This window comes from Lepus europaeus, chromosome 12 (genome assembly GCF_033115175.1).
Source record: "Lepus europaeus isolate LE1 chromosome 12, mLepTim1.pri, whole genome shotgun sequence".
Classification (NCBI taxonomy): Eukaryota; Metazoa; Chordata; class Mammalia; order Lagomorpha; family Leporidae; genus Lepus; species Lepus europaeus.
The window spans coordinates 105,420,871-105,432,551 of NC_084838.1; the positions used below are offsets into that span (position 1 = coordinate 105,420,871).

An 11,681-nucleotide genomic window follows, 5' to 3' on the forward strand; every position below is an offset into this window, starting at 1 on the left:
ATTTTGTCTGGCTATGTTACTAGTGTTTTAGAATGTTTTTTAGATGTACCTTGTGATCTCCTTTTTGTGATTTTGAAAAATTGAAAATTTTATTGAGAACAACTAATTCATTTACATGATTTAGCAATAGCTGTCATGGTCATAACCTTAATTTTCAAGTCAACATGGGTTTCAGTATGATTGTATTGGCTTTCCAAATTATTTCTTACTGTATATTTTACCTGTAAGATTAAAAAAGGCAGACTTGTCAACCTTATAATAAAAGCCAAAATGAAAATGCTTTGAGAGTTTTCCATTCTTATGCATCCTCAAGTTTCTGGTTTCTTCCTCTTCCCTTTATCTCTTTCTTGTATGATTCAGATATTTTTATGAGCTCAGCATTTTTCCTGTAGACATATGAAGTAGAGAGAACTGTACCTGATACATGTTACTGATATTCTTTTTCCTGCTTCAAACTCTATGTCCATGATGTAAATATTATTTGACTTATGCCTTGGTTACATAATTGTGGTAGTCATTAATTACACACAAAAATTTATCAAATAATTAATGGAAAAATACATTATAAAAACTATGCATAAATTTTAAAGTTTCCAATAAAATAAATGACCTGATAATACAGAAAAATTGATTTTTTAAACAAATTCCTTGTTCTCCCAATTGATATTCAACATTTTCTCCTGTAACTCATCTAGTGCTAATTCAGTCATATGCTTCATGTATGTCTACAGATTACAGTGTGGGCTCTTTTCAAAATCATTAGGAGAAAGAGCAATTCCAGAATAACAAGAAGCAATCCATTGTATTGATTTTTGAATTATGAAATTAATATAGAAGCAAGACATTTTCATTGTAATTTTGCATTCTGTTGCCATATAGATTCCAAAATCATCTGCATCTTACCTAAGAGGCATAGAAGACACACACAGAAAAATGCACTCCTAGTCTTTTTGTGACAGAACTGGCATGATGAACAAAAAAAATGTGCTATTGCAGATGTTGGTGTCATTTGAAGACCTGGCTGTGGATATCACCCAGAAGGAGTGGCAGTACCTGGACAGTTCTCAGAGGACTCTGTACAAAGATGTGATGATGGAGACTTACAACAGCCTGTTGTTTTTGGGTGAGTGATATTCCCCTCTCATGCTGAAGTGAAGCAGTTACTTCCCATGTGGCAAGCAAATTATTTTTTTAATTGATTACATGCTGGATAAGCATATAATTTGAGGCCAAGAAACATGAGGAAAGGATTGAAATCAACAATTTTGTTTCACAGTCCCTGTGAACAAGCTGTTGTCTTTCAAAACTCTAACTTAATGATATGATGACACCCAGCATTATTTCCCTTTAACAGGGTACTGCAAAAGCAAACCTGAAGTGATCTTCAAGTTGGAACAGGGAGCAGAGCCATGGACAGTGACAAAACCCCTAAATCGGAGCCTGTCAGGTCAGTCAGCACCCATTGGACAGGGAGACTGGAATGGAAAAGATCTCAAAGAATGCTGACTGGGTAGAGCATTTCTCACTATGTATCCCAAGTCCCAGTCCTGAGAACAGCTGATGTGATGCATCAGTCTCCAAGCAGGCTATCATTTGTGTGTTCATCTGCCTGTTGTTTTCCTCTGGGTGAATACGTTATCAGAACTAGCAACAATGCAACCAATTTTTTTTAATTTTATTTATTTATTTGAGAGGTAGAGTTACAGACAGAGAGAGGCAGAGATAGAAAGGTCTTCCATTCACTGGTTCACTCCTCAGATGGCTGCAATGGCCAGAGCTGAGCTGATCTGAAACCAGGAGCCAGAAATTTCCTCTGGGTCTCCTATAGGGGTTCAGGGTCCCAAGCACTTGGGACATCTTCCACCACTTTCTCAAGCCATTAGCAGAGAGCTGATTTGAAAAGGAGCACCTGGAACATGAACCAGTACCCATATGGGATGTTGATGCTGCAGGCAGAATTTTAGCTTACTGTGCCACAGTGCTAGCCCCATTGCAATAAATTTCTGCCTGTAATGAGACTAATTTTTAGGTTAGATACATCCCCTGTATTCAAACTTGTCCTTCTTCCTACTGTCACCTTCTGTTTTTCTTCAGACATTTATTCATGTATTTATTCTTTTTTTTGACAGGCAGAGTTAGACAGTGAGAGAGAGAGACAGAGAGAAAGGTCTTCCCTCCATTGGTTCACTCCCCAAATGGCTGCTACAGCTGGCACTGTGCTGGTCTGAAGCCAGGAGCCAGGTGCTTCCTCCTGGTTTCCCATGTGGGTGCAGGGCCCAAGCACCTGGGCTATCCCCCACTGCCTTCCCAGGCCACAGCAGAGAGCTGGACTGGAAGAGGAGCAACTGGGACAGAATCCGGCACCCCAGCCAGGACTAGAACCTGGGATGCTGGCACCGCAGGTGGAGGATTAGACAAATGAGCTGTGGCACTGGCCTATTCATGTATTTATTCTACCAATGCTTATAAAAATTGGATCACACAGAGGAACTGATTTCTTATTAGTTGCAGAAATTCAGTTCCCACTCATGGTTTTGACCAGGCACAGTTCTTACTGTTGCACAAATTTGAGTACTGAATTAGTGAATGCGAGCTTTCTCATTGTCTCTTTCCTCTCTTTTTCTGTCTTTTTTTATAAAGATTTATTGATTTGAAAGTCAGTTACATGGAAAAAGAAGGAAAGGCAGAGAGAGAGAGAGAGAGGTCTTCCAAATGCTGGTTCATTCCCCAATTGGCTGCAGCTGCCGCCAATCTGAAGCCAGGAACCAAGAGTTTCCTCTGGGTCTCCCACATGGGTGCAGGGCCCAAGTACTTCTACTGTACATCTTCTACTGCTTTCCCAGGCAATAGAAGAGAACTGAGTCAGAAGTGGAGCAGCTGGGACTTGAACTGGTACCCATATGGGATGCCAACACTGCAGGCAATGGCTTTACCTGCTATGCCACAGTGGCGGCCCCTCTCTCCCTTTTTCTGTCTCTGATTCTCAAATAAATGAGTACGAAAATGAATGGCCATTGCAAGCAATTGAAAAGTGAATGAGTGAATGGGCTTTGTTTCTCTTTCTGTCCCTATCCCTGTAGTTCAAATAAATCATGAAGAAAATAGGATGCCAGTGTTGCAGGAAGCAGGTTAACCTGCTGTAATACTTTTCCTGCTCCTTTTAAAATATGATTATAATGTAATAGATTAGAAATGCATAAGAGAGTCAGTTTTCTGTAAAAAATGGGAGAATTCTGAGTATCCAGCACAAACATTGAAAGACAGAACTTCAAATTATAGAACAAGAGTGTATACCAAGAACTGAGAGAACACCAAGTATGCTGGTTTCATAATGAGGTGGAAATACTTCTCAAAGAAGGTGAACATAACCCTAATGGAAGAACATATTTCCTTAAATTGATTGGAAAGCATACAAAAATGATGTATGGGACATTTATGGGCCTTCTGTGGTATTGAGAATCTGAAGATACTAGGTTTTCTTAGGAATCTGTGGAAAGCTGTCATCATAATGTGCATATAAAAGGTTTGGGTAGGGCTGAGATTGTGACAGTATGTTGAACCACTTCCTGTAATGACAGCATTTCATATGGGCACCAACTTGAGTCCTGGCTGCCCCACTTGCGATGCAGCTCCCTGGTACTGTGCCTGGGAAAGCAGCAGATGTTTCTTTGCACATATCTGGGAGACTCATTTGGAGTTCTGTGCTCCTGTCTTTACCCTGGTACAGCCCTGACCATTGCAGCCATTTGGGGAGTGAATAAGTGGATGAACACACTCTCTCTCCATCTCTCTTTGTAACTCTGTCTTTAAAACAAATTTTTTAAAAGTTTTTTTTTTAATTTATTTGAAAGAGAGAGAGAGGTAGAGACAGAGAGAGAGAGATAAAAGTCTTTCATCTGCCAGTTCACTCCTAACTGACTGCAATGCATGGAGCTGAATCAATATGAAGCCAAGAGTCCTGAGTTTCTTCTGGGTCTCCTATGCAGGTACAGGGACCAAATGACTTGGGCCATCCTCTGCTGCTTTCTCAGGCACATTAGCAGGTAGCTGAATCTGAAGTGGAGCAGCTGAGACTTGGCACCCATATGGGATGCTGGTGCCACAGGGCAAGGCTTTAACCCACTGCACTACAGCACCAGCCTCTAAAATAAACAAATCTTGAAAACATTTAAAGGAATTGTTTTTGCTTAAGAAACCCCACAGATCTCTACAGCCATTCCCCTGGAAAAACTGAACATGCAGCAACCATAGAAAATGGATGCTGTTTCTAAGTTATGGTCCTGCTTAGGGGATACACACATGTCCTCCTCTGGTACCTATAAGTAAGTGATCAAATGAAATTTGCCCATCTTCAAAGCTGAATGATTAAGGAAGCAAGAAAATTCACTTTTATAAGAATTGATGATGGCTGCTGGGAAGCTTATTACTCAAATAAGATATTTGGTAAGTATTTTTACTAAGTGTTTCTCAACTTTTATAACTATTTACTTAGTTACGAAAATGTTTATTAGGTTCTCCTTGCACGGCAGAATGACAGTGACAGAGAAATAGAGAATGAGAAAAGTCCTCCATCTACTGGTTCATTGCCCAAATGCCTGCAACAGTGAGAATGAGGCCAACCTGAAACCAAAATCCAGTCTTTTGGTTCTTTCAAGTGTGTGGCAGGCTCCAACACACTTAGAATCATCATTGGTTGCCTGCCAGGACACATTAGCAGGAATCTGTGTTGGAAGCACAGTAGCCAGGACTCATCTGGTACTATTGTGGGATGCATGCATCCTAAGAAATGGTTTGACCCACTGCCTGACATCACTGCCCCCTCTCTCCACTTAAAACATTTACCATAGTTGAATGTATGAATTTGGGAAAGCTTCCTTTGTTTAATTACCTTAGTGTATTATGAAGAAAAAGATATATAGGGCAACATTGAATACCTTTTACTGACCTATTCAAATGCTATTCCACTAAGAAACTGCATTGCTTTTACTTGAACATTCTACAAGTAACACTTAGATATGTTTCATGGATATAGTATTTTTTTTCTCATTTCAGCCTGCAGAAGGGATGACCTATTGGGAACCAACTGGAAAAGTCAACAAATAAATTTGAGGCAAGTTGTAATCACAAACAGCTTATCAACACACAAGAGAGTTAAATTAAAAAGCAACACTTAATTTAAGCTCAGGCCATATTTTTGCTGAAAGCTGAGACATATAATTTATTTCACAATTTGCTTCTCCCTAGGAAGCCTGATGAGATGCGAGCTGCAGAGAAATCTGATGGCACTAATGTACCTGGTAACTCAAGTGAATGCTGGGAGCCTATCAGTCAGCCTCACAAGATTCAGACTTTTCAGCAGGTGTTTGAACACAGTGTAAGAGGCAAAGGGTTCAGCAGGAAAAGGGCTCATATGGGAGACACCTGTAATAAGTCAGTTGGCACTGTAGGAAAGACAACTGAACATGTAAAGAAAACTTTCCAGAAAAAGTCCTACCACAGTAAACCTCAACAAACACACACAGGAAAGAAACTTTATGACTCTTTTGAGTATGAGGAAACTCTCATTTACAAATCAGATTTTACCACAAGTCAAAGAACACATACAGGAAGAAAAACCTATTCTTGTAACCCCTGTGGAAAATCTTTCAATTGTAAATCCTGCCTTTCTATCCATCATAGAACTCAGAAAGGGGAAAAGCCCTCTGGGTGCAATGAATGTGGGAAAACCATTTACCTGAGGTCAGATACTACAAATCATATGATTCACTCAAGATACAAATCTTTCACATGTGAAACATGTGGCAAAGCATTTTATTGGAAATCGCAACTCATTCTACATTAGAGAATTCACACAGGGGAAAAAACCTTATCAATGTAATACATGCGGAAAAGGCTCTCATTGGAAAACAAGCCTTATTTCACATCAAAGAATTCACACAAAGGAGAACTTGTACATATGCGATATATGCAGAAAAGCCTTTTCCTGAAAGTCAAATCTCACTGTACATCAGAGAATTCACATAGGGCAGAAATCTTATGAGTGTAATAAGTGTGGAAAAGCCTTTATCCAAAAGTCAAATTTCACTTTACATCAGAAGATTCACATAAATGAGAAACCTTATGGATGTGAAATGTGCGGAAAAACCTTTCGCTGGAAGTCAAACCTCACTACACATCAGAGAATTCACACAGGGGATAAACCTTTTGAATGTAATACATGTGGAAAAGCCTTTTGCTGAAAATCACAACTCATTGCACACCAGAAGATCCACAAAAGGGAGAAAACTTATGTATGTAGTACCTGTGGAAAATTCTTTTTCCAGAAGTCACAACTCACTCTACATAAGAGGGAGAAGATTTATGAATGCAAAAATGTGTGGAAAACCCTTTTGCTGGAAGTCACAACTCTTTACCCATCAGAGAATGCATAGATCAGAGAAAATTTATGAATGCAATACATGTGGAAAAGTCTTTTGTAATAACTCACAACTCATTACACATCAGAGAGTTCACACAGGGGAGAAACCTTATCAATGTGATGAATGTGGAAAAACATTTTCCCAGAGTTCAAACTTCAGAAGGCATCAAAGAACTCACATGTAAGAGATAACTTGTCAATGCTATGGATAAGAAAAGACTTTTTGCCAGAAGCTACATCTCAACAGACAGAACTCTCAAAAAGGAAAAACACCTTTTAATGAAGTGATTATGAAAATTCTTGATGCCAGAAGTCAGTGTTAAGCACACATCAAAGAAATCACAGGTGAGAAAGCATGTGAATATAGGAAAACTTTCTACCATAAGCCAGAACTCACTATCAGGGATCTTAGAGGAAAAACTCTACAAAGGCAGTGGAAGTGGACAAAGCTTTTACTCTGAGGCAGATTTCAACAAGCATCAGCAAAATTATCCACAAAATTATTAGTTTGCTAGCAAAATTACTCAATATTATTCTGCAAAACAGTAATGAAGGTGGAAAAACACCTGTTTAATATCACATCTCTGCAGGTATTAGGGAATTCACATGAGGGTGTAACACTGCACTGCAGAGGCTGGCTATGCACTCTTTGAAATCTACATTAGTCTCTGTGCCATATACTCTGCTGTTTTGCCTGCCATTATTATGTGTAGGGGATGATATCCAAATCTAAGTTTTTGTAACTAAATACTCATTCTATACTACTCAGTTTGAAATTCAATCCTAACATTTGCAAAGTATTTGGTGTAACTGTTTCACTGCCCACCCATGAGCCTTCCTCCATTTATTCTAGTACAGATCAGTAATGTGACCACAGTTGTGTTACCTCACATGCCAGCCATAATGCTGTACTATTAGAGTTGTATGTTGTTTTTTTTCTCCTTGGTAGGATTTGTCTTGTGACTTTTTTAGTCATGTGAATCCCAGATTTGTGTGTAGACTGTCTCATTTGTCCATTTTACCAATCTATTTATAGATTGAAGAGGATTCATAAGTATTATTTTGGTGGGCTAATGTCCAAACTGTCTTCCTGGGATTGTTTCTGGGCCAATGTTTAATTTTTTTTCCATTAAAAGACAATGACAGACGAAAACATGTACACAGAGTCCTTATATTCACTGCTTCACTCCCACAGATGGCTGAAACAGCCATGTCTAGGTGAGACCAAAGCCAGGAGGCATAAATTCCATTTTAGCCTCCCACATGGGTGGCCAGGCCCCAAACATGGATCATCAAGTACTACCTTTATAGGAGTATTAGCAATGTAGTGACTGAGAAACAAAGTAGCCAGGACTCCCAGCTAACACTTAAATATAAAATGTCAGCATTGCCCACAGCAGCTTAACCTGTTGTTCCACAATGCTAACCATAGTTCTGTTTATTTTTGTCCTTGTTCATTCTGTAGCTCTCTTGCCACGCTATTGTGTTTATGCCTGTTTGGAGTCATTTACCAATGTTCTGACTTCTGTTTTATTTCATTGTACTAGCTGATGATATAGGCAGCTAGCTAGTGAGCTGTAGGAATAGAAGACTGCCAGCAGCATGTGTATTGCAGTCACACACTGTCCAAAACCCAGACTTTCCATATAGCCTACAGGGTTTTCAACTAGAATTATTTTAGATGGCTCCAGGCTCATCATACGCACTCCCCATCAAGAACCTGAGTCTTAATCCATTATGTTCTGGATTCATATTTCTTTTTTTTAAAAACTTTTATTTAATGAATATAAATTTCCAAAGTACAGCTTATGGGTTACAATGGCTTCCCCCCTCCCATAACTTCCCTCCCACCCACAACCCTCCCCCCTCCCGCTCCCTTTCCCCTTCCATTCACATAAAGATTCATTTTCAATTCTCTTTATATACAGAAGATCAGTTCAGTACATATTAGGTAAAGATTTCAACAGTTTGCCCATATAGCAACACAAAGTGAAAAAACTACCATTGGAGTACTAATTATAGCATTAAATAACAATGTACAGCACATTAAAGACAGAGATACTACATAATAGTTTTTTTTTAAAATTAATTAATTTTCTATACCATTTCCAATTTAACACCAGTTTGTTTTTTTCATTTCCAATTCTCTTTATATACAGAAGATCAATTCAGTATATAATTAGTGAAGACCTCATCAGTTTGTACATGTATGATTAGCTCTGTTAAGTAAAGAGTTCAACAAATAGAATGAAAAAAGTTCCTTAATAGTCAAGATAAAGGCCATTCTCATTGCTTCTCAAAGTGTCAATTTCACTTCTACAGATCTCCTATTAGGTGCTGTATTAGTTATCGCAGTTCAGGGATTTCATTTTTTTTTACTGCTGTAGAATTCCATAGTGTACACCCCATAATTTATTTATCCAGTCTTTGGTTGATGGGCATTTAGGTTGGTTCCATGTCTTAGCTATTGTGAAAGAGCAGCAATAAACATGGGGGTAAAGATACTCTTATTTGCTGATTTCATTTCCCTTTTGTAAATTCCCAGGAGTGGGAGGCCTGGCTCATATGGTAGATCTATGTTCAGATTTTTGTGATGCCTGATGGCTTGTTTTTGCTTTTGTTTTTGTATACAGTTGCTTTAGCTATTCAGGGTCTCTAGTGTTTCCATATGAATTTCAGCATCATTTTTTTCACTCTTGCAACATTGTTTTTAAGATTTAGTAATTTGAAAGAGAGAGAAGGAGAAACAGATCCTCCATCTGATGGTTCATTCCCCAGATTACCACAATTCATCAGGCTGGGACCATGAGCCTCTTCTAGGTCTAAGAGGTGAGTTTAGGGGTCCAGAGGCTTGGTCCATCTTCCACTGATTTCCCAGGTACCTCACAGGGAACTGGATTTTAAGTGGAGCAGCTAAGACTTGAACTGGAGCCCATATGGTATGTCAGCATTGTAGGCCTTTGTTTATCCCACTGCAACACAGAGCTGTCCCAACCTTGGTGTTTTTAATTCTAATTTCTACCTCAGTTTTTTTTTTTTATGACTGACTGCATTACCTACACTCCTTTGAGATTTTTTTTCTGAGTGTTCAGCAGAATCCACATCATTACCACCTGCCTTGTTTAAATTGTCAGATTTTTTGGTTCTACAACAATTCTATGTTGACTGCTAAATACCTGTAGAGGTAAGACACATGACAAACTGCCAACAACTGTGACCAAATAGTGAAATAGTGATGTGGATAATGATAGGGAATGTGTGTGCCAGATGAAGGAATGAGGAATTTGTCAGGGAAAAATGAATATGAGCCCTGACTCCTGCTATATGCCTGCATGTCCTGTCCCACCTGCAGTACCAGACATCACGCTCCCAAAGCATGCTTGCACATCAGGGAGCACATGTACTTTGCATCCCTGGAGGTGCATTAGCAGGTGCCTTGAATCTTCTAATTTGTTGGCATGGTGCTGAACAGTGTCACTTGAACTCCTCGTATCCCAATTCCTCCTCAACATGCATAAACTCCAAGGCACTTTGGTATCTTGCCTCTTGCTTGAGAAAGCAGGCATTGAAAGACATGCTGGCTTCTGGGCCCACATCTTTAAAAGGCACTATGAGGCATGCTGCTCCTGGGTGCACAGACAGAGAACTCTACCTCCTATTGAGATCTCCAGATTTGCCTTAGCTTGTATCAAGTATATTTCTGCCACCATGTTGGCTCTGAAAGCTCCTGCCTCATTCCTATGCAGGTGGCCTGGGGCAACAAAGACTAAGCAATAAGCACATGAAATCCCCTTTGGGAACTCCTGGCTTCCAACTTCTTTGTAAACCATGAGCAACAACTGTCCACTGCCTCATCCTGAAGACAGACAGCCCTAAGGCAGGAGACTTCAGTTTGGTATGAGAGTCCTGGGATATAGTATTTGCTAATGTAGAGGGTGTGAGACAGCTCCACATTGCCTTTAAGCCTGATAGTCAACCAAGTTTTCCCTCTATTGGGATGAATTGTCCCTGGAAACAAGATTGTGCCTCAAGACATTGAGGTCTAAGAGTGAGTACCAGCTGACTGTGAGCACAATGCACAAGCTGCAAAGCAGTTTCTACTGGAGCACCAGTAGTGAAGCAAGCCTGTTCAGTGTGAAGCCTATTTTCCTCTTCCTATGTGATGGCATGACTAACATGTCATGCTTGGGATCAAGACCCTGTCAGGCACCAAGAATCTGAGCATTGAATGTAAGGGCAGCAATTTTGATCTACAATGCAATCCCAGGGTCATGTAGACCATGCTGCATTTAAACTTATGCTGAAGTTGGTGCATCACTACATAGTGCCCCCCACCCCAAGCACTCGTCTTTCTGTGAGCCCTGGACTGGCCCTCTGAAGGGATGCTTGGACAGCAGCCTGCCCAGATACTCCTTGCAGCCCATCCCAGAGTGTCTATTACATCTACTTTAGTAGTTATAGATTCCCTCTTTTCTCAAAATCTCAGCCCCCTTGGACAGCACCCTAGTGTTTGGTTGTCTTCTCTACCTCCTAGGAAGGGGACAAAGTGGGCCATGTGGGTTGGGGAGGAACTGCATGGGTGGACCAGGTGCCCAGATGCTAAATACCCAGCCACTGGGACCAGAAGGATGGAACCAGGTGTCCAGAAGTTACCAACCCAGTTTCTGGCTCTATCCACCTCTATGGAATGATTTGGACTTACTTATGGTACCTAGGGTCTCCCTTTATTTTCTCTCTTTTCTTTCCTTCTTGGTCTCATTTGATATTCTTGCCTAACCACTGTCTGGTTGGTGGGCTTTTCTGTCCTTTACTAGTAACATTTTTCTGTGCTTAAATGTTTTATCTTCCAGACTTTAGAGTTTTCCCGAGATTTCTAGAGTTTGTAGCAGCACTTTGTAAAGTATAATTATGTAACAAAGACAAGAATAATTTTTGTTTCATGCTTAATTCCTCTATTGTTCAAAAAATTAAAATTACTCTAGGTTAATATTCTATGTGTTCTTAAATTTTTATGTAAATTCAAGAATCCTGTAGGTAGGGGAAAAAGAAACATGAAGCTTTAGTTATGGGAATGTCTTTGTAAATAAAGCTATGGGGTGTGAAAGAAGCCAATTCAGGGGAGATTCAAGTAATACTCATCCTAAATTGAAAACACTGGTGATGTTTAAGAAGAAATAAGTGAGGTAATGCAAGATTTCAGAGGGCTAATAATTAAAAAAATCAAAGAATCTGCTCCCAGGTCACAAAATGTCTCTAAGGCATT

The 11,681-nt window shown here is 39.7% G+C and overlaps 1 protein-coding gene across 1 annotated transcript; it reads left to right on the top strand.

Annotated features, from left to right (window-relative positions):
- The first annotated feature begins 969 nt into the window (after positions 1-969).
- On the top strand, positions 970-6,603 carry LOC133771100 (zinc finger protein 717-like). The gene is made up of 5 exons (XM_062206818.1): positions 970-1,123; positions 1,355-1,447; positions 5,053-5,110; positions 5,245-5,739; positions 6,324-6,603. The coding sequence occupies exons 1-5, from the start codon at positions 970-972 to the stop codon at positions 6,601-6,603; spliced, it is 1,080 nt and encodes a 359-aa protein (XP_062062802.1).
- Positions 6,604-11,681: the final 5,078 nt, after the last annotated feature.